Source organism: Heteronotia binoei, chromosome 3, assembly GCF_032191835.1.
Source record: "Heteronotia binoei isolate CCM8104 ecotype False Entrance Well chromosome 3, APGP_CSIRO_Hbin_v1, whole genome shotgun sequence".
Taxonomy (NCBI): Eukaryota; Metazoa; Chordata; class Lepidosauria; order Squamata; family Gekkonidae; genus Heteronotia; species Heteronotia binoei.
In genome coordinates this window covers 172,513,710-172,537,823 of record NC_083225.1, presented here as the reverse complement: position 1 = coordinate 172,537,823, position 24,114 = coordinate 172,513,710, and the positions used below count along the sequence as shown (strand labels likewise).

The following is a 24,114-nucleotide window of genomic DNA, read 5'->3' as shown; positions in this document are numbered from 1 at the left end:
GGGGCAGGTTAGAAAACGACAAAAGACTCAAACAGTTGGGTGAAGTATAAATTAGATAAATAACCGTGGCCCTACACAAATATACTTGGAGAAGAGTTTCCTTGTTAAAAGTTTATTTTTCACTTCTTGAAAAGATGTTTGGGATACAAAATAAACTCCAAAAAAAATATAAAAGACAACTTAAAAGGGGCAAAAATCAAGATTGACTGCAGAGAACAGGAAGCATCTCACCCTTGTACTTCCTGTTTCTTTCCCATCATCCAAATCCTTGCTAGTTGACTCTTCTGTGCAGGCCAAAAAACATCTTAGTATTGACTCATCCCATGTGATCTGTTTCTCACCTGGGGCAGTGGTGCTCTGTATTCTTGGTGCTTGGGGGGAAACAGTGGGAGGGTTTCTGGAATTCTGGTCCTGCTGGAGGACTTCCTGTTAGCACCTGGGTTTGGGCCATTATATGACACAGTGTGTTGGACTAGATGGGCCATTGGCCTGATCCAACATGGCTTCTCTTATGTTTATCAGAATACCTAAGAATAGGGTTACTGCCTTCAGGTAGGAAAATTCTTGGAGGTTTGATAGTAGAGTGTGGAGAGGGTGAGGTCTGGTGAAGGAAGGTAGTTCAGCCGAGATGTTGTGCCATAGAGTCCGCCCTCCAAAGCTTCCATTTTCTCCAGGAGAATGAGTTTTAGGGTCTAGAGCAGTGGTCCCCAACCTTTTTGGCACCAGGGACCAGTTTTGTGGAAAATGCTTTTTCCAGGGACTGTGCCGGGGGGGGGGGGGGGGGGTTCTTGGGATGATACAATTGTGCACTTTATTTCTATTAGCTGGTGTGGTGGTTAAGTGTGTGGACTCTTATCTGGGAGAACCGTGTTTGATTTTCCACTCCTCCACTTGCAGCTGCTGGAAAGGCCTTGGGTCAGTCATAGCTCTTGCAGAGTTGTCCTTGAAAGGGCAGCTTCTGTGAGAGCCCTCTCAGCCCCACCCACCTCACAGAGTGTTTGTTGCAGGAGAGAAAGGTAAAGGAGATTGTGAGCTACTCTAAAACTCTGAAATTCGGAGTGGAAGGCAGTATATAAATCCAATGTATTATTATTATTATTATTATTACATTGTAATATATAATAAAATAATTATACAACTCAAGGCCCATTTGCTAACAGGGCATGGATCGGTACCGGTCCATGGCCCAGGGATAGAGAACCCCTGGTCTAGAGAGCTGTCATCATTCCAGGAGAACTGCAGCCCCCTGCTGGAGAAAAATGTATTAACATATGTCACTATTTCCGTGTTTGCTGAGGATTTTTTTTTAATATAGAAAATAATGGCCAGTTGGGGGGAGGGGGGGAATAGATATTTGCAACAGGGCTGGCTCTGCCACTTGGCAAACTAGGTGACTGCCTAAGATGCCAGTCTACTGGGGCCGCCAAATTGGACACCCCCCCATGTGACTTGGGGGGGGGTGCCAGTTGTTAGCTTCGCATAGGGTTCCAGACAGTCTAGGGCTGGCCCTGTTTGCAGAACAATTTAATAATAATAACTTTTTATTTCTATCCCGCCCTCCCCGCCAAGGCAGGCTCAGGGCGGCTTACAACATAAAATACATTATACATCAATTATACTTATAAAATCATAATTAAAAAACAGATTACAGATTATATTAAAAATTAACAATTAACAATATGGTGCTATAAACATTAGATCTTCAATAGAATTCAGTAACTAATTTGTTACAGAATTACTTCAGTTTAAGCACACAACAATCAATGCAGATCTTTCACTTGTTCCCCTTCCCACAATATTTTCCAAGCATGGAGAAACTGATTCCTGGGGTTGTGGGTCCCATGCAGCTGGGGAGGGTGGCATTGAGGTGGGGTTGGGAGGCAAGAACACCCTTCCACTTTTTTCATCAGGATCAGTTGTGTTGGTGTCAGTACACAGCTACCAGTTCTCAACCACTAGGGCGTCTTCCAGGTGGAGAGCCCTTTTGCCCCCGATGCTTCTCTCGGTTTTTGTACAAGCTGCCCTGGAGCTGCGAGTTGGCACACCATTTTTATGCAGCAAGCAGAAACTGCTTGTAAGAGGATCTTGCTTGCTGCGGAAAAACAGTGTGCTAACTCGCAGCTCCAGGGCAGCTTGTGCAAAAACTGAGATCGATTTCCCACTCGCCTTACACTGCTCTCACGCTCCTCTTCTCTGTGGGGGTTCCGTCCGATTTCACACTATCTGCCCCAGGGCTGCAACTCGCTTTGCCTTTTTCGTGTGGCAAACAGAAACTGGTTTGTAGAGGTTTCTGTTTTCTGAGCGAAAAAGGCAAAGTTAGTTGCACCCCCGGGGTAGATAGTGTGAAATCGGACGGAAGCTCCGCTGAGAAGAGGAGCGTGAGAGCAACGTAAAGTGAGTGGGAAATAGGTCCGAGAGAAGTGCCGGGAGCAAAAGAGCTTTGCACCTGGAACAAACTTAGTGCGAAATTGGTCCTCATGTGTGCCATGAACCTGCCAGTGAAGAATTAGTCCAGTTCCTGGTGCTGATCCTGGAACAAAAATCTTCCTTTCTGAAGGCCTACCAGTTTTGATTTATTTGAACCCTTTGATTGCTTCCTGGGTATTTCAGTTGGCATGAAACCTGAGTGCAATTTTTTTTTAAAGAAAATTAAAACTTGGTGGTTCTTCAAGGTGACCAGTAACCCTTATTGCAGTTGCAGTACTCCTGATTTAGTTCCCAAAACAATCTATAAAGCAAAAAGTCATAATGCTGGGCAAGTTATAATATGGCTTCTTTATTGTCATTCGACAACTTATGCAGGTAGCACATTCTTCTTGCATGTCAGAATGAAATGGTGGCTTATTAGATTTTCCCAAAGGGGGACTTTGTTATCTGAGTCCTGACTTTTGATTTGGTTTGCAAACTTTGTTTGTGGAGTATCAAAACCCAAGCTAGTAATTGGCATTGATAAGTGGCGTCGCCGTACTTTCTGTTGCCAACAGTATTACAGACTGTGCCACCATAACCTATCTATCAACTGGAGCTTCTGTAGTAAATGATTGCAACCCATTTCAGAGCATTCAGTATAAATGCTCTGTCTGTAAAGAATGTTGCTTGCTTCTGCTGAGTTCTCTCCTTCTCTGTCTTCCTCCCCCCCTCCTCTCTCTCTCTTTCTCTCTCTCTCTCTCACACACACACACTTTCTCACTCTTCATAAGTACATCGCATGGCAGCTTCTCTATTATTCCAACAAGTTTGCTGTCAAGATCCTGACAGGCATAATCTTTTAGTCTATATGGGGCTTAAATTGAACATTGCATCACTCTGTCTAGTGACATCTATTATGATGGAGATTGCAGAAGATACAGAGATGTAAAGAAAAAAGACCACCAGTGGCTTACCTGGAAATCCCACTGGTGCATTACAAAGAGAATCTTTGCCTTATGGATCTACACCATTAGGAAGAAAAACCCCTAATTTATAAAGCACCCCAGAGTTTCTTCCCTTCCTTCCCTGTCTTAAAAATTGCACATTATTTGTTTTTCAAGGTGCCATTCTAGTTTATCGAAAAACAACCTTTGATTTTTTTTCTTTTTATTTCACACATTCAGAAACAAAGGAAAAGCCTTCTCTGGAATCGCAATCCACTGACTTGTCCTGAACAGCTATGTGATCTCTGTAATTGTTTTATTCTTTCTCTTGTTGCCTCTGATGTTCCGTTTATGGTTCCACTAATTGCGAACAATAGCATGGATCAAAGACTGCTATCTGTCTCATTAACTGCAAGGAGTAGTAATGACTTTGCAAATGAAATATGTGGCTCGGGTTTTAGGCGGACATACTTTCCAAATTTGTGGTAGGAGGACGTGTCCTGACCTGGATGGCCCCAGGTTAGCCCAATCTCATCAGACTTCCGGAACTAAACAAGGTCCACCATGGTTAGTATTTGGATGAGAGGCCACTAAGGAATACCAGGGACAGGATGCAGAGGCATCCAATGGTAAGCTCTACCATCTCTTGCCTTGATAACCCTACAGGGTCACCGTATGTCGGCTGCAACTTGACAACCAGGGCTTTTTAGGTAGAAAAAGTCAGGCAGGAACTCATTTGCATATTAGGCCACATCCCTGATGTTACCACTGTTTTGCACATAAAGCCCAGCAGGAATTCATTTGCGTATTAGGCCACATCCTTGATGTCAACACTTTCACACAGAAATCCCGGCAGAAACTTATTTGCATATTAGACCACACCCCCTGAAGTTGCCATTGTTCCCCACAGAAAGCCCGGCAGGAACTCTTTTGCATATTAGGCCACACCCCCTGGTGCCGAGGCAACTGGAACTGCATTCCTGTGCACTCCTGCTAAAAAAACGCCCTGTTGACAACCCTTCCCACCACCAAAAGTAGTGGGTGGTATTCAAAGGCTGGGAAAAGTTCCTTTGTCCTAAGCAGCCTTTCTCCACCTTAAGTGGCTTATCTGTTGGATTCGTTTAAGCTGGAGGGAGTCTCCTACAGCTGGAGGAAGGCTTCACATTGTGTTTAGAGGAATGGTAGGGAACATTTACCAGTATGGGGATGCATCACAGGAACACGTGAAGCTGCCTTCTACTGAATCAGACTATCAGTCCCTCAAGATCAGTATTGCCTACTCAGACTGGCAGCAACTTCCCAGGGCCTTAGGCAGAGGTCTTTCATGTCACCTCTGTGGGGTTGGACTAGCTGACCCTGGAGGCACCTTCTAACGCTATGATTCTATGATTACCTGCTGCCCGGACCTTTTTTAACTGGAGATCTCAGGGACTGAACCTGGGACCTTCTGCTAACCAAGCAGATGCTCAGCCACTGAGCCACAGCCCTTCCCCATCACATCTGTTTGTTCTGTAGGTACTGGCTAGATATCCTCCAGCAGAATCTCAGATGGCTGGACATCAGTCTCATTTCGGGATGACACATGGTACAGTCCTTCTCTATGATTGCATCGTTCAAAGCGCTCTTGGGAGGACACTTGTAAGCACTGCTCTCTCAACTCTGCTTGCGAATGCGGAAACTTCTATGTAGAGCACAAGCTGTAAGCTTTCCGCCTTCAGTGCTCTTTTGGTGCAAGGATGCTTTCAGACAAGCAATCCCTCATGTGTATTCTAAGTTAATGCAGCTGAAGGGAAAACCCTACTGTAAATGCTTGAAATGCACGATGTAAATCCTTTCTGCTAACTTAATGGCCTTGGAGATCCTGAATAAGCTATATGACTGCCACCTACTGGACGCAGAATTAATCACGTTCCCTGGATCTATAGACTCCCCCATTCAATCCAGTCCTCTAAAAAAAACATCTGCAAAGACCCATATCTTCATATCTTAAAAATACTCAGGGTGGAATGGGAAGGGTGGAATCTATGATTCCAATAAAATACTCCTTCTAAATTGTGATGTTTAAGAGCAAGGGTGGCCAAACTTGCTTAATGTAGGAATAACATAATGTCAGATGTTTGAGATCCACAAGACAGGAAGGAAGGCAAATAGATTGTTCCAGGGCTTTTTTTGTAGCAGGAACTCCTTTGCATATTAGGCTACACTCCCCCGATGTAGTCAATCCTCCAAGAGCTTACAGTAAGCCCTGTAAGAAAAGCCCTGTAAGCTCTTGGAAAATTGGCTACATTGGGGGGCTGGCCTAATATGCAAAGGAGTTCCTGCTACAAAAAAAAGCCCTGGATTGTTCATTGGGTTGCAATTGTTTTAAATTACTGGTTTTATTGACTTTATGTGTACCTTTTGTTGTACAACGCCTAGAGGCCGGCATTGGCCGGGATCAGCGATTCATAAATTTAATTAATTTAACAACAATAATAATAATAATAGATGAGGGGGAGGTGGAAAGAAAGCCTTCCTCAGGCTCCACCCCCAAAATCTCCAGGTATTTCCCAATCCGGAGCTGGCAACCCTACAAACAAGGAATCAGGAAGAGCAGGAAAAAAATTGCAAGATGAGCATCCTTATATGGGAGCTCCGTAAGATCTATGTCAATGAAAATTTCATTTCAGCTAGACAGTTCCTAATAATAGGAAGAGGCCGCCAGTGTTACTTTATCCCCCTCCCCCAGAAGAAAAAGTGTGTTCATGAAAATACAAATCTGGCTTTCAGTATAGAAAATAATGTATGCCGTACACAGAAAGCTAGCTTGGATATCTACCATATGTCAAATGAGCTTAAGGATCAAACGGCTACCTAGAAATGGAGGGTAGCTTCAAAAGGGTTAAAAGAAATATCCTATTGAGTGAATGAATGAAAGCCTTGGGCTTAATCCAGCATAAACGCCTACTCCGCCAGCTGCATTGAAATAAAGAAAAGCTACAGAAGAACTCAACGATGTTTAAATTATTGTCAGTGAAATGACACTCATGCAAAATTCATTTTTCTCCCCAATAGAACATGCATAAAAGATTTTCCAATTTCTCCACTGAATAGAGGTTCCACTGTCTACCTTAGAATGTGGCCCCCTGTAATTTGTGACGATGATGTAGTTTCATCATATTAGACTTTTAATATAATTTCCAGTCAGTAAAGAGATATAAAGATCACTAAATGTTATTTTCAGCAGCACCCTTTGTTTTATGGTTTTAGGGCCACAGCTCCGCAACGTCCTATTTTCTCTAATGTTTATTAAGAAGAAGAAGACTGAAGATTTATACCCCACCCTTCTCTCTGAATCAAAGACTCAGAGCGGCTTACAATCTCCTATATCTTCTCCCCCCACAACAGACACCCTGTGAGGTGGGATCTTACAGCAGCTGCCCTTTCAAGGACAACTCCTGCGATAGCTATGACTAACCCAAGGGAACCACAAGACGATTTCACCAGTCTTTAAGAGCTCGTGCCCTACTTTACGGTATTTGCTTCAGGGAGTAGGTGAAATGGTGAACTGACATCAAAGGACGAATGGTTAGAATTGTGGACCTATTTAAATCCCCACTTTCCATTAACCTTGAGACTGTTGTTGTCTCTCACATGGGCCACATGAAGCTTGCATTGGTCTACCGAGGTCTATTCAGACTGGCAGCTAGGGTCATCAACTCTGGGTGGGGAAATACCTAGAGATTATGTGGGCGGAGCCTGATGAGGACAGGGTTTGGAGAAGGGAGGGACATCAATGGCATATAATATCATAGAGTGCACCTTCCAAAGCAGCCATTTTCTCTAGGTGAACTGAACTGGGTTGCCTGGAGATCAGTTGTAATAGCGGGAAATCGCCAGCCATCACCTGGAAGTTGAAATCTGGAGAAGATAACTACAAATGCAATAAGAATATTATGAAAAAAAATTCTTGGGCTCAATATTAATACAAATTACAGAGCCATCTCTCATAATACATCACGTCCCAATCAATTCCATTCAAAGTCCATCAGTTCTAATTCTCTTGTGGCTTTCTTGTGGTTGCATCATCTGTAAGTTGGTGACCCTAATGATAGAACCTCTCCAGGGGTTCGTGTCAAGGACTTTCACATCATGTACTACCTGGTTCTTTTAACTGAAGAGGTCAGGAATCGAACCTCCACACACAAAGCAGAGGTTTTCCAATTGAGCCACGACCCCTCTTCATATACCTTATCTCACAAGGTTATTATGAGGGTAAAATGGAGGAGAGAATTGTGTGTGCTGGTTTGTGTTCCTTGGAAGAACGATGGGATTAAAACTTGTAATAAATGATGTGCTTCCCCTGATGAGCATTCAAGAGATGGGGTGGTTACTGTTCTTTGCAGCATTGCCCTGTGGTTGACATACCTAGTTCCAGGATCGGAGATAGGAGTATTCCTCCATCTAAATTATTGAAGTTAGATTTAATTGTATAGACGATTCTTCAGCAAGGCCTACTTGCTTTACGCCGAGACGCCGTCACTCACTACAGATCTCTTTATCTAAATCTAAACAGATTGACTAAATTTGCCTGTGCCAAGCATAGAACCGTAGGATCATGGATGTTTCAAGCTCTCAGACTCCTTGGAAGGCGCCATTCATGAGAACCAGCATCTCTGTATAGAAGCTGTCTATACAGCCACCAGGATACACATGGTCGCTCTGTAATCACAGTCATCACATACATAGCCCACTTGTAGAGGAGCTGGCTCCCACCAGCACAGAATCCAATTGAGAACTACTGCACCTCTGGACTAGAAGTAGCATCCACATGCTCATGTGAATTCTTGGCTACTGAGAAATACAAATCTTGAGGTACTCTAAAAGCTAACAGCTTTATTGTGCATGGCAGTGCTAGGCGTAGGAACCAGTCATCTTCTTAGCATAGCATCCAGCGGGAGATGTGTAGCACTTTCAAGGGTGTACATGCATTAAAATGAAAACCAATAAACCATGTGTTTTGTAGTTCACTGTACTGCACTGGGATGAACATACAGTCAATAAACTAACGCTGTTCACGGACTACCTCAAGGAACAGCTGAAAAGTTACTGTACTGTAATCCTAGTGTGCATTCACACACATTAAATAACATGCTTTGCAACTGGATTTAACTGTGTAAGAATAGCAAAATCAACTTGCAACCGGTCGCCCTGTGAAAACACCCCTAGATGCTGCCACTGGGAGGGAGCAGATGTTTCCTATTTTATTTCTTTTTAGGGTGGCGGGGGGTTGTTTGGGGGTTTTTTGTTTGTTTTTTTGGTCAATGCTTTTGTTTCCCCATGGAACTTTTTTTTTATCTGGCTGTTTCAAGAAGAGAGATGTGGTTTTCATACGGTCATGTGTACTATTATATGTTAAGTGCTGTCAAGTTATCAAAGATTTCAGGTTTTCACGGCTGGTAACATCATTAGGGTTTGTAGAATCTTTCGGGATCAAGTGCCGTGTTCTACTGGAGAAAGTTTTCCTTCCAGACGTTTCGTTCTCAGCTGCGGAGAACATCCTCAGTGGCGTTGCAGCCAGAGCAGGCGCTCAGACCTTCTTGGCTTCCCCACTCAATGCACAGCAGCCAAGAAGGTCTGAGTGTCTGCTCCGGCTGCAACGCCACTGAGGATGTTCTCCGCAGCTGAGAATGAAACGTCTGGAAGGAAAACTTTCTCCAGTAGAACACGGCACTTGATCCCGAAAGATTCTACAAACCCTAATGCTGTCAAGTTGTTCCAGACTTGTGGTGACCCTCTGATTTATGGAGAACCAAAACATCCAATCATTAACAGCCTTGCTCAGGTCTTGCAAACTGAGGGCCCTGGCTTCCTTTCCTTGATTGAATCAATCCCTCTCGTGTTGAGCCTTCCTCTTTTCCTGTTGCCCTCAGCTTTTCCTAGCATTATTTTCTTTGCCAGTGATTCTTGTCTTCTCAGAATGTTACCAAAGTACAGTAGCCTCGGTGTAGTCCAGGGATCTCAAACATACATCCCGTGGAACAGAACTGTCCTTCCCAGGGTTCTCATTCAGCCCACAAGCAACTGGTAATTACCTTTATTGCCAGATGACAGAGATTGTGCATTATGTCCCTGTATACTATCCCAGTGCTAATGCATAACAGGCAGTGGTAGTGGGAGGGTGAGCATCAGGGAGAAACTGTGAGGAAATACTGTAAGGCCCTGTTCAGATGCACAGTATAATCAGATGTCGCTGCTGTTTCCTTCTGGATTTAAAGTGGCTGATCAGACAGCAACATCTGCCTCCTGGTATTAATTTGTGGTAGCCCCGCCCCCCATTCTTCTCAGAACCGGATTATTTTGTTACCAGATCCTTTGCGGTGTTTTTTTGAGTTCTCTGGTTTCACCTCAGAGTTTTCTCCGTCTGGATAGTTCTGCTGCAATATTAACCAACTTCCAGATGTCTGAAGAGCAAAAGGAGCCTCAGACATCTGGTTTATGGTCACCATTTTTTTTACTACTTAGCAATATGCGCATAACCACATAATATTTTAACCTATGTGCATAGTGTGTGCATGCGCATAATGCGTGCATGTGCATAATAGTAGAGGGGAAAAAGAACTGCATGGTGTCGTTGTGTGGATGGCAGAAGACGGTTTCACCGCGGAGTGATTTGAATTGCAGTATGGCAGTCTGATCGGTAATATCCAGAACAAAGATATTTGGAACAGAACCGGGTCAGTTTAACACGGACTCAACAAGCTGTGTGAACAGGCCCTATGAGCGTTAATGGTTTAAGCAAATTTGTATTTGGGTAAAAAAGAACATTGACAGACAGACAGACTGACTGACCTTTATTGGCATTTCAAAAGTTTAAAAAAATCATTGAAGTGCATATTTTTTTTAAAAAAGATAGCAATCAAAACAATTGTAAAACTGGCCAAAACTAGATTGATCAGTTTCCTATTCTTTCCCTAATTCGGATTGCAGACTGGAGAAAACAGGCAACATTAAAAGTTATGAAAAAGTTGTCACACAAAAATAATCGCTGGACCTTAATACAATCAGAGAGACCACACCAGGTACAGAGAAAAGAGTTCAAGAATTTTTCTCAAATCTTAATGTAAAAAGGGCATTTTAATAAAACATGAGAAACGGTTTCAGTAGTGCCCAGGCTACATGGGCATTGTCTGGATTCATAAGGGATTTTTTGACATCTTCCAGAGAAGATGGCTGATGACAGCACATTGAATCTGGCCAACATAAATGACCTTTTTTTGAAGGGGATCAGTTAAAGAGCAGAAATAGGTGGCTGACTGGCCAGGTATTGGGGATAATCCTAAATGAATTGGAGAACAGGTTTTCCTAGCTGCCTCAGTCAGGCACTGAGATTGGATATCTAGAAAAAAAAGAATATTGTTAATTAGGTTTACCTGTGTCCTTTATAACATTTATATCTCTGGTACCTGACACCACCACCATTGCTACCACCACTATTCTCCTCCTCCTCCTCAGATTTCTAAATCGCCCTCTCTCATACTTGGGGCTCAGGATGCTGTACAACATTCAAAATTACAGTAGTAATCAAATATAAAACAATACAGTGATTACGATAAGCATTTCAGATGGCATCTAAAGTCAAATTGCCTAAACGCAAGCGGGAGTGAACAGAAAAGGCCAGGCTGATTAAAACCCAGTTAAAAACCATTCAGCCGTAGGCCTGGCAGAACATCTCTGCCTTACAAGCCCTGCAAAACTGAACTTGGTCTCGCAAGGCACAGATGTCATTCGGCAGAGAGTTCTACCAGGTTGGAGCCAGGACTGGTTGAGGACAGCATTACCTTTTACCTTTTATTTATTTATTTATTTATTATTTATTTGGGATTTATATCCCGCCCTTCCCACAAGTGGCTCAGGGCGGCTTCCAGTGATAGATCCAACAAAATTACAGTATTTAAACATATAAAGGGATCAGCATTTAAAACAGATAAAAACAGATAAAACCATGGTTATCAATAAATATTAATAAATATTTCAACTGTATATAAAAGAAATCCGGCAAGTTACATTAAAATTCTCAAGCTAGGTATAAGCTAGCCGGAAGAGGGTCGTCTTACAGGCCCTGCGGAACTGTACAAGGTCCCGCAGGGCCCTCACCTCTTCCGGCAGCTGATTCCACCATGTAGGGGCCATAACAGAGAAAGCCCTTTCTCTGGTGGATTTCAAACGGGCTTCCTTCGGCCCAGGGATAGTAAGGAGATTTTGTGTTCCCGACCTCAGTACTCTCTGGGGAACGTGCGGGGAAAGACGGTCCTTCAGGAAGACAGGTCCCAAGCCATATGGCACGCATGGCCCTGCCGGACAAAGTGACATTTAATGTCAGATCAGCCCTCATCACAAATGAGTTTGACACATCTGGTTTAGTCATTTTAGCTTCTAAGGAGAGTTCAGGCCATGTGTACTAGCTGCATACTATATGGCATTCATTTATGAATGCACAAATAATGTGGGGAAATATGATATTGAATGGGGAGCAGAGAAATTGGTGTAAGAAAATCCAAAGATTCCAAAAGGAAGAATTGCCAGGGAGAGGCTTAATCAAAATAGGGGGTTTCACAGGGCTTTTTTTGTAGCAGGAACATATGAACATATGAAGCTGCCTTATACTGAATCAGACCCTCGGTCCATCAAAGTCAGTATTGTCTTCTCAGACTGGCAGTGGCTCTCCAGGGTCTCAAGTTGAGGTTTTTCACACCTATTTGCCTGGACCCTTTTTCGTTGGAGATGCCAGGGATTGAACCTGGGACCTTCTGCTTCCCAAGCAGATGCTCTACCACTGAGCTACCGTCCCTCCCCCAAAGGAACTCCTTTGCATATTAGACCACACACCCCTGATGTAGCCAATCCTCTAAGAGCTTACAGTAAACCCTGTGCTAAGAGCCCTGTAAGCTCTTGGAAGATTGGCTACATCAGGGGTGTGTGGCCTAATATGTAAAGGAGCTCCTGCTACAAAAAAAAGCCCTGGGTTTTCAGATTGAATCAGCTGTGATGAGAAACTCTCATTCATCTTTACCTGGCTTTCTGTTTAATCTCATACCAAACGGTCAATCCCAGGAGAGTGGGTCTAGCCTGCAGGCTTTCCAATTGGGGCAGTGGGCTCAGATGCTTCAGAAGGCACACAGACCGCAGTGGAGCGTGTCAGTGCAGTCCTAAGCAGAGTTATGCCTTTTTAAACCCAATGACCTCCAGCACTGCACTGTGTATGTCTAGGTATTAGTAGGATAAATTATCACAAGTGTAAGCAGGGGTGGAATTCTAGCAGGAGCTCCTTTGCATATTAGGCCACACACCCCTGATGTAGCCAATCCTCCTGGAGCTTACAAAAAAGAGCCTTGTAAGCTCTTGAAGGACAGGCTACATCAGGGGGTGTGGTCTAATATGCAAAGGAGCTCCTGCTAGAATTCCACCCCTGAGTGCAAGGAAATATATACTGTAATGCATTCAGGGTTTTTTTTCCCTTTTAGGTCCACCTGGGCCTCCTGGAGTTGTGATTGTTGAAGAAATCACTGAAACGACAGCAACGCTTTCTTGGACTCCTGGGGCAGACAATCACAGCCCCATCACCTCCTACAACTTGCAAGCGCGAAGTCCATTTTCCCTCGGCTGGCAGACCGTGAAAACAGGTGAGAGGATGCTTTAATTTTATTTCTCTAAAACCCCCTATTAATAGACATCCAGCAGCGATGGCACATCAAAAGCAGTGGGCTGGAGCCATATTGCACAGGATCATGCTATCAAAAAGGCTGCTTTCACACAAGTTGCATCATGCACTTTCGTGATCATTTGCACTTTAGTAATCAGTTGCAAACCACCATTTGCTACTAAAGTGCATTGAAAGTGCACAATGTGCGTGAAAGCAGGTGAAATGATATTGAAATATTGGATTTATATCCCGCCCTCCACTCCGACGAGTCTCAGAGCGGCTCACAATCTCCTTTACCTTCCTCCCCCACAACAGACACCCTGTGAGGTGGGTGGGGCTGGAGAGGGCTCTCACAGCAGCTGCCCTTTCAAGGACAACCTCTGCCAGAGCTATGGCTGACCCAAGGCCATTCCAGCAGCTGTAAGTGGAGGAGTGGGGAATCAAACCCGGTTCTCCCAGATAAGAGTCCGCACACTTAACCACTTCACCAAACTGGCTCTTCAAGAAATGCTTCTTGAAATGCACTTGAAAATGTCATCAGAACTATTAATTGCAATATTTTTGGAGAAATAACAAATAAAAGTAAAGCTACCAGTTAAATAGTGCGTATTAAGACTGGTTCCACATTAGGGGGTGGGGGTGGGAAAAGTGCACCTTTTCTGCAGCAGCAAAGCCGTTAGCTTCTGTCGCTGCCCTCTGATTCCCCCATTCCCCAGTGAAGACCAACAAAGTTTAATGCTGGGTATAAACTCTTGTGTGCGTGCACACTTCTTCAGATACTTGTTGTGCACGCACACAAAAGCTTATACCCAGCATTAAACTTTGTTGATCTTAAAGGTGCCACTGACTGGACTCAAACTTTGTTCTGTTGCTTCAGACCAGTACAGCTGCCCACCTGGAGTTGTGTCTCTTGACTTCAGTTTAGCAGATTGGGAGGAAATGATGCATACGTTGTTCCCTTCCCTCTGTCTTAACAGTTCCAGAAAATATCAGTGGTGACTTGGAGTCTGCCATGGCTGTTGATCTAAACCCTTGGGTGGAATATGAGTTCAGAGTTGTAGCCACTAACAAAATTGGGACTGGAGATCCAAGTGCGCCATCTAGAGTGATCAGGACCAAGGAGGCAGGTAAGGACCTTGGTTACTTATTTACATTTTGCCTTTTTTTTTACTGAGTCTCAACGTGGGCTACACATTGTCTGTCAATGCAATCAGTAGAGTAATACATCTAATCAGCAATGTAACAAGATTAGGAATCGCAGCATTTTGGAATGGAGCAGTTATCTAAACAAAACCTTAAACGTGGCACGTTAAACAATGCAGAGTGTGGCATTGCATCAGTCAAAACACAATAAATTCCCTTAGACTAATTTATTTATTTTATTTATTTACGTTGGATTTATACGTCGCCCACTCTGCAAGCGGACTCTGGGCAGTTAACAGTCATAATAAAACAATTTAAGTTACAGTTGTAAAAGGATAAAAAACGAAACATTTGGTGCTGTGAAAGAGATTTTGTAACACAGGCAGTTTATATCGATATCTTAGTTCTCGGTTCTGCTGTTAATCTGTTAGCGGTCTGACAGATTGTATCGCTCAGTGGCATAGCAGTGGCAGCCTCATCCCACATTAGCTTTTGTAGGCCTGTCGAAAGAGTTTGGTTTTAATCTGTTACGATGTCACCCTGTTTCCTTTATAAAAATGCCCTCCTAAACGGTTTTGTTTTACATAGTTTATGAAATGTCAGGAGTTTAGGAACCTTCCTGACCTCCTCAGGCAGGCCATTCCGCTAGATGAGACCCACTACAAAGAAGGCACCTGTGTGGGCAACTGTTCACCTTGCCTGGTTTCAGGGTGACATCTGCAGAAGGCCCTGCTCAGAGGAGCCAAGTTGCTGTCAGTGGGACATCAGTGCTGAGGCAGTATGTGATAGCCAATACCTATCTCATGAACTGAAGGGCAGCCAATGGAGTGTATTTAGAATGAGTGTAGTGTGCATTCTTCACCTAGCTCCTAACAATATCTGAGCTCAGGGCTTTTTTTGTAGCAGAAAGTCCTTTGTGTATTAGGCCACACACCCCTGATGTAGCCAATCTTCCAATACCTTACAGTAGGCCCTGTACAAAGAGCCCTGTAAGCTCTTGAAGGATTAGCTACATCAGGGGAGTGTGGCCTAATATGCAAAGGAGTTCCTGCTACAAAAAAAAAAGCCCTGTTTGAGCTGCTGCCTTTTGCACCAGCTGGAGTCTCTGAGCTGATTTCAGAAGGAGATCCATGTAGAGTGCATTATAGTTGTCTAGTCTCAGTTGCTCCTATGGCATGTATCCAGGTGGCCAAATGAGCCAAGGCATGGGGGGGGGGGCATCCTCTTCCATGCTAAACTAAATGGGAGGAAAGCATTTTCCCCCCAGCCACATTAATTTGATTCTCCTGTTGTAATGATGGGTCCAGTAGAAACTCCTAGGCTCTTAACAGTCAGCAAGGGTCATCCGAACCCCATTGAAAGTAGGAAGCGTGATGTTTTTTAAGAGCTCAGCGTGACTTCTTGTCAAGGTTCAGTTTCCATTTGTTCACATTCAGCCCTTTAACCACAGCAGTAAGGCAGTGGTTCATAATTATTGCACTGTCAGGGGATTTTGATAGTTATAGAGCTGAGTATCATCATCAGGGGTGGAATTCTAGCAGGAGCTCCTTGGCATATTGCAGGGGTGGCCAACGGTAGCTCTCCAGATGTTTTTTGCTTACAACTCCCATCAGCCCCAGCCATCAGCCATGCTGGCTGGGGCTGATGGGAGTTGTAGGCAAAAAAACATCTGGAGAGCTACTGTTGGCCACCCCTGGCATATTAGTCCACACACCCCTGATATGGCCAATCCTCCAAGAGCTTACAAGGCTCTTTTTTGTAAGCTCTTGGAGGATTGGCTACATCAGGGGTGTGTGGCCTAATATGCAAAGGAGCTCCTGCTAGAATTCCACCCCTGATCATCATCACGAGCCAAAGGGCGAGAGCTAAAGGGCTCTTGGCCTGTGGCTCTTTGCCTGGGGGCTTCCTAAGGACCAGGAACCCAGATCCCTGATTTCCTTGTTCTCCCAATAAGGTAAGTTGACCTTCCAGAAGGGGAGCCACGTAAACAACAGCATTTAAAGAGGACTGTATATTTAATATATATATATCATGAAGGTAGAATGCCAGCAGGGGGGTGGGGGCTTTCCAGTGTTTTGCACTGAGTGTCACATGTATGACTATCTGCCCACAGGACAGAAGACTTGGGTGTGTGCTCGATGCAAGGAGCTCCTGGTCCTCAGGGAACGAGTTCGTACCCTTGAGGCCAATGTGACTGCCCTGGAGAAGCAGAGACGGTCAGTTAGGCAATTGGGGAAGACTCTTGGGGGCATATTAGATGAGCCCCACTCTGAATGTGGCAGCCCCGTTGCTGCCAGAGAGCGTGAGGGTCTAGAGGGAACAGGGCACCTTGCTGAGGATAAGGGGAATGCGCCCTCAGAAGGGACCTCTTCTTCGGTTGGTGAGCGGGTATCCTTTCGCGCCAAGGAACCATCCCTGGGCAGGGGGAGAGAGGGGGTCTTGGTAGTTGGTGATTCGATCCTTAGGCAAGTAGACAGCTGGGTGGCAAAACCGCGTATTGACCGTATGGTGACTTGCCTGCCTGGTGCGAAGGTAGCGGACATTATGCGTGTAGTAGATAGGCTGATAGACAGTGCTGGGGAGGAGCCTGTGGTCGTGGTGCATGTTGGCACCAACGATGTGGGGAAATGCAGTCGTGAGGTCCTGGAGGAGAAATTTAGGCTGCTAGGTGGGAGACTTAAGGCCAGGACCTCCAAGGTGGCCTTCTCGGAAGTGCTACCTGTTCCACGTGCAGGGCAGGAGAGACAGGCGCAAATTAGAAGTCTCAATGTGTGGATGAGACGATGGTGTAAGGAGGAAGGGTTTAAATTTGTTAGGCACTGGGATGCTTTCTGGAACAAGCCGGAGCTGTACAAAAGAGACGGTCTCCACTTGTCTCCGGATGGAACCAGGCTGCTGGCGCTTAAAATCAAAAAGGTGGCAGAGCAGTTTTTAAACTAAATCTTGGGGGAAAGCCGACAGGAGATGGAATGTCTCTGGTTCGGGAGGACTCGTCTCAAAGAGATGAAGGGTTGGCTTCTATTTTTCTACCGAGTAACGGATCAGAGTTGTCCACTGTGATGGTGACAAACAGTATGGACTGTCTGCTAGAGTCTCGAGGCGGCAGGAGAGAGGTGGCGGGCCTAGCTTGCTTGGGAAATTATAAATGTTTGTATGCAAATGCTAGAAGTGTCCGAAGTAAAATTGGTGAATTGGAATGTTTAGTGTTGGGAGAAAACATAGACATTGTGGGAATTTCAGAAACTTGGTGGAATGAGGAGAATCAGTGGGACACGGTGATTCCTGGATATAAGTTATATCGGAAGGATAGGGAGGGAAGGGTTGGAGGTGGGGTGGCTCTGTATGTCAGAGAGGATATACGGTCCAGTAAGACTGAGGTCAGAGAATTAGATTCCCTTTTAGAAATGCTTTGGGTTGAAATAGAGGGCCCAAAAGGAAATTTAACTATGGGAGTTTGTTATCGCCCACCAAATCAAAAGAGAGAGGACGATTATAATATGATGGAGGGATTAAAGATAGCGGCTAAACGTAAAAACTGTATCGTAATAGGTGATTTTAACTACCCGCAGATTGATTGGGTCAATATGTGTTCTGGTCGAGAGAAAGAGATTGAGTTTCTTGATGCTCTCAATGACTGTGCTATGGAGCAGATGGTCTCAGAACCTACCAGGGGTGGGGCGATCCTGGATCTGGTCCTAAGTAATGCCCAAGACTTGGTGAGAGACGTAAAAGTGATTGTGCCGCTTGGGAACAGTGACCATAATGTTATTGATTTCACCATTTGTATAAATAGGGAGTTGCCCAAAAAGACCGCCACAACCACATTTAACTTTAAAAGGGGTAAATTCTCTGAGATGAGGAGGCATGTGAGGAGGAAACTGAAAGGAAAGGTAAATACGGTCAAAACCCTTGGGGAAGCTTGGAGACTATTTAAAACTATAATCCTAGAAGCTCAGATAAAATACATACCACAAGTTAGGAAAGGCACAAACAGGTATAAGAAGAGGCCAGCATGGTTAACAAACAAAGTAATGGAAGCTGTAAAAGGTAAGAAGGACTCCTTTAAGCGGTGGAAAACCAGTCCAAGTGAGATTAATAAAAGGGAACACAGGCAGTGGCAAATCAAATGCAAGACTGTGATCAGGCAGGCAAAAAGGGACTATGAGGAGCATATTGCAAAAAACATAAAGACCAACAATAAAAATTTCTTCAAATATATTAGAAGTAGGAAACCAGCCAGGGAAGCAGTGGGGCCCTTGGATGACCATGGGGTAAAAGGATTACTGAAGGAGGATGGGGAAATGGCTGAGAAGCTGAATGCATTTTTTGCCTCCGTCTTCACCGTGGAAGATGAGAAGTGTTTGCCCGCCCCAGAACCACTAATATTGGAAGGGGTGTTGAAAGACCTGAGTCAGATTGAGGTGACAAAAGAGGAGGTCCTACAACTGATAGACAAATTAAAAACTAATAAGTCACCGGGTCCGGATGGCATACATCCGAGAGTTCTGAAAGAACTCAAAGTTGAACTTGTGGATCTTCTAACAAAAATCTGTAATCTTTCATTGAAATCTGCCTCCGTTCCTGAGGACTGGAAGGTAGCAAATGTCACCCCCATCTTTAAAAAGGGTTCCAGAGGAGATCCGGGAAATTACAGGCCAGTCAGTCTGACTTCAATACCGGGAAAGTTGGTAGAAACCATTATCAAGGACAGAATGAGTAGGCACATTGATGAACACGGGTTATTGAGGAAGACTCAGCATGGGTTCTGCAAGGGAAGATCTTGCCTCACTAACCTGTTACATTTCTTTGAGGGGGTGAACAAACATGTGGACAAAGGAGACCCGATAGATGTTGTTTACCTTGACTTCCAGAAAGCTTTTGATAAAGTTCCTCATCAAAGGCTCCTTAGAAAGCTTGAGAGTCATGGAGTAAAAGGACAGGTCCTCTTGTGGATCAAAAACTGGCTGAGTAATAGGAAGCAGAGAGTGAGTATAAATGGGCAGTCTTCGCAGTGGAGGACGGTAAGCAGTGGGGTGCCGCAGGGCTCGGTACTGGGTCCCATCCTCTTTAACTTGTTCATAAATGATTTAGAGTTGGGAGTGAGCAGTGAAGTGGCCAAATTTGCGGATGACACTAAATTGTTCAGGGTGGTGAGAACCAGAGAGGATTGTGAGGAACTCCAAAGGGATCTGTTGAGGCTGGGTGAGTGGGCGTCAACGTGGCAGATGCGGTTCAATGTGGCCAAGTGCAAAGTAATGCACATTGGGGCCAAGAATCCCAGCTACAAATACAAGTTGATGGGGTGTGAACTGGCAGAGACAGACCAAGAGAGAGATCTTGGGGTCATGGTAGATAATTCACTGAAAATGTCAAGACAGTGTGCGTTTGCAATAAAAAAGGCCAACGCCATGCTGGGAATTATTAGGAAGGGAATTGAAAACAAATCAGCCAGTATCATAATGCCTCTGTATAAATCGATGGTGCGGTCTCATTTGGAGTACTGTGTGCAGTTCTGGTCGCCGCACCTCAAAAAGGATATTATAGCATTGGAGAAAGTTCAGAAAAGGGCAACTAAAATGATTAAAGGGCTGGAACACCTTCCCTATGAAGAAAGGTTGAAACGCTTAGGGCTCTTTAGCTTGGAGAAACGTCGACTGAGGGGTGACATGATAGAAGTTTACAAGATAATGCATGGGATGGAGAAAGCAGAGAAAGAAGTACTTTTCTCCCTTTCTCACAATACAAGAACTCGTGGGCATTCGATGAAATTGCTGAGCAGACAGGTTAAAACGGATAAAAGGAAGTACTTTTTCACCCAAAGGGTGATTAACATGTGGAATTCACTGCCACAGGAGGTGGTGGCGTCCACAAGCATAGCCACCTTCAAGAAGCGGTTAGATAAAAATATGGAGCAGAGGTCCATCAGTGGCTATTAGCCACAGTGTGTGTGTGTGTGTGTGTATATATATATATATATTTGGCCGCTGTGTGACACAGAATGTTGGACTGGATGGGCCATTGGCCTGATCTAACATGGCTTCTCTTATGTTCTTATGTTCTTATCACCACCACCATATTGATGACATCAGATTTCTTCTAAAGGTTAAATTACAAAGGGGATGGAAAGGTTGCGGTTGAATAACACAGAGGTTAAATAACATAGGGCATAAAACTTTGCCCCATGGAACCCCCAGAGGACAACTCTCACACTGAAGGTAATTGCTCCCCAGTGGCAACCCTTGAATCTGACCCTTGAGGAACAAGGTAATCCAGTTCAAGGCCCATCCTCTACTTCTGCCTCCAAAAACCACAACAGGATGGTATGATGTTGTAGCATATCAGATCATGCTGATCAATCCAGTAGGAACAACAAAGAAGCATGGGCTTTGTCTACATTCAGATGGAGGTCATCACTTAAAGCCCCAAGGCCATCTCTCTCTGAAACCTGGCTTGAGACAAGAGTTGAAAAGGTCTTGCATGTTATCTAAGAAGACCTGGTGATGGTCTGCCTGCAATGAGGGTTTGGCAGCACTAATGCCTGCTATAGTTTGTAATGGGTAAACTGAAGGACTTGTGGAAGATAACAGCCACTTGTCCTCCCTGGCCACCAAAGTGAGGTTCTAGATCTGTGTTTTAAGTATATGCCTCGCTCTTCATAATGTGATGTATAGACTCTGGTGTGACTCTCTGATCTGTGAGATTCTGAGTAGCAAAACCTTGATGACTCTGTTCATAGGCAGGCCAATTTGATCAACATTCATGGACTTCTTGGAAGACCAATTCTCTCATTGTTGGCTTCTAATATGTTGTCGCTCAATAAATTTATATTGGATTTTAACAGTTGGTTTCATTTAATTAGCATTGCTCTGCTTCCTAGGCAATGAAGCACCTGGTTAATTAATATTCAGTGCTAATCTTGTAGGCTTGCTTGGTACAGAAAAATAGGAACTAGGTATTGTCTAGTATCCATTTATTACACTGTTAACCCACCCTTTTTTCAAAGAGCTCAGAATGGCACACATGATACCTCCCTTCTCCTGTTTATCCTCACAAGAAGCTTGTGAGTTGGCTGGCAACTGGTGGAAGACTAACCATCTGTGGAGGGGCCATCTGGTTATTACCTTTAAAGCCCTATATGGCCTAGGACCTGCCTACCTGAAGGACCATCTCTCCCCACATGTACCCCAGAGAGTACTGAGATCGGGAACTCAAAACCTCCTCGTTATCCCCGGGCCAAAGGAAGCCCGCTTAAAATCTACCAGGGACAGGGCCTTCTCTGTTATGGCCCCTTCCTGGTGGAACCAGCTGCCGGAAGAGGTGAGGGCCCTGCGGGACCTTGCTCAGTTTCGCAGGGCCTGTAAGACAACCCTCTTCTGGCTGGCTTATAACTAACCGGCACAAGAAACTAAGTGTGGTTCTATTAGACTTCTGTTGCTTTTAATGTTTTAAATGTTTTAACTGTATTAAATGCCTAAACTTAATTTTATGTTGGATTTTATGCTATAAGCAGCCCTGAGCCACTTGGTGGGAAGAGCGGGATATAAATCATAAATAAATAAATAAATAAATAAATAAATAAATAAAGTGATGTCCTCACTTCAGGCTTGATCCAGAAGTGATGTCATAAATAAATAAATAAATAAATAAATAAATAAATAAATAAATAAAGTGATGTCCTCACTTCAGGCTTGATCCAGAAGTGATGTCATTGTGTCACCAGCAAAGCTCTTAGAATTCACCCAACATTCTTCATTTTAACTGTAGGGCTTAGGGCAAATACTATAGTGTTGTCTGATGTGGCAATGTCACTTCCTTGTTTGTGGGGAGTTCTGGCTTGCTTGGCATCAGGGTGTGTGGCTAATATGCAAATGAGTTCCTGCTGGGCTTTTTCTACAAAAAAGCTCTGTGTGAAATAGTGGTGATGTCAGGTGGTGTGGCCAAATATGCAAATGGGAGAGCCGGTTTGGTGTAGTGGTTAAGTGCGTGGACTCTTCGCTGGGAAAACCAGGTTTGTTTCCCCGCTCCTCCACTTGCAGCTGCTGGAATGGCCTTGGGTCAGCCATAGCTCTTGTAGGAGTTGTCCTTGAACGGGCAGCTGCTGTAAGAGCTCTCTCAGCCCCACCTACCGTACAGGGTGTCTGTTGTGTGGGCGGGAGAGGTAAAGGAGATTGTGAGCGCTTTGAGACTCTGGGATTCAGAGTATAGAGTTTTTTCTACCAAAAAAGCTCCTAGGGCTGGGAAATCAACTGCAGTAGCAGGAAACCTGGCAAGCCTGGAACTTATTAGAACATTTATACCCCACCCTTTCTCTTGGTTTGAAGTGGCTTACAATAGTTAAGAAAGCGCTTCCAGCTTAAAACAAAAATAATACAGCAACCCCTAGATCTCTGCTTCATCCTTCTTTGGGAGATGCATGCCACTCAAAGCCCTTCAAAATCCCTGGCAAAGAGTCCTTGTGACACCTCTTGAAGATCTTCAAAGAGGGAGCCCGTCTCACCTCTTCAGGGACCCTACTCCACAGAGCTAGAGTCATGAAGGAAAGGGAGTGGGACCAGGCTCTGGTCAATGCCAGGCAGGCTGCCCAAAGTAATACTATAGCCAAAAGATGCCTGCCTGAAGACTGTAGTTTGCCCACAGGGACCTTTTGGCCTCTTCACAGCTGTGGATTATTTAGGGCATTCTGCACACATTTAATTCTGATGTAATAGGGTTGCCACCTCTCAGGTGGAAGCAGGAGATCCCCTGATTTTGAGGGCTTCTGCCTGCCACCAGCCAGCTGGCCTGTGTGGGAAGCCCCACCCCCAACAGCCATGAGCCTATGGGACGTCCCCAACTTGATGACATCATACAGAAGTTACTTCATCACACTGGGGATGTTCTGCATGGTGACATCTCCCCACAAACTCCCAAAGAGCTTCATCCCATCTCCTGCCAGTGCCAGGTTCCTTCATTCTGAATCAGTTTCCTACCCCATTTCTGAGGGCTTTGTCAGTGTTTTTTGAAAGCATAGGCAGCTGCAAGCATAGACAGCTTCAAGAGGGGATTGGAGAAACATGTGGCACAGAGGTCCATCAGTGGCTATTAGCCACAGGGTATTGATGGAACTCTCTGTCTGGGGCAGTGATGCTCTGTATTCTTGGTGCTAGGGTGGCACAGTGGGAGGGCTTCTAGTGTCCTGGTCCCACTGATGGACCTCCTGATGGCACTTGTTTTTTTTTAGCCACTGTGTGACACAGAGTGTTGGACTGGATGGGCCATTGGCCTGACCCAACATGGCTTCTCTTATATTCTCTGTTACTCTTAAAGTTTCAGAGCTGCTGTCGCCTGTCCTATGAAATGCAGATACACTTTTCCCAGTCACTTTCTGCACTGTCCGTGCAGACCTCATCCCCTGGCATCTCCAGTTCAGGTGTTGGGACAGAACTTGCTCTGATACCTCACAGAACTGCTGCCGGTCTGAGCAGACAGTCTGGAGCTAAACCATCTGACTCTAAATGAAGCAGCTGAAGATGTTCATAACTGAGGTGAAATCAAGCCACAGAATTCCTGGGCTGACAAATGCATTCTTAGCCACAACACCATACCCACTCTTGAGCAAAGCTTGTCACGCTGGCCCACATTGATTTTTTTTGCAGCTGTCCTATAATTGGGTCAAAGCTCTTTGGTATCGAGCCAGGGCTGTGGCTGGGGGCGAAAAAAGCATCTGGAAGTGACACAAGAGCTTCATTCTTTGCTTTCCCACATCAGCAGCCCGCCTCATACTTTGCTCCATTACAGTCTTATGGGAAAGAAGGAAAACGACATCAAAAATACATGAGCGCTTTTGCCGAAAAGCATGTTTGGGAAGCTTTTTACTACCCACCTTCCGATTTAGAGATTCTCTGACACCGTATGGACTCCTTCAGTCACGACAAATGGCCTAACTGCTCCTGGAGG

The 24,114-nt window shown here is 44.7% G+C and overlaps 1 protein-coding gene across 2 annotated transcripts in view; it reads left to right on the top strand.

The window, feature by feature from the left end:
- CNTN5 (contactin 5) overlaps positions 1–24,114 on the top strand; it is an 897,557-nt gene that overhangs the window by 803,223 nt on the left and 70,220 nt on the right. For both annotated transcript variants that reach the window (XM_060234908.1, XM_060234909.1), the window contains 2 exons: positions 12,857–13,015; positions 14,013–14,162. In XM_060234908.1, the coding sequence (XP_060090891.1) occupies positions 12,857–13,015; positions 14,013–14,162 (309 nt within the window). The remainder of the gene's footprint in view (positions 1–12,856; positions 13,016–14,012; positions 14,163–24,114) is intronic.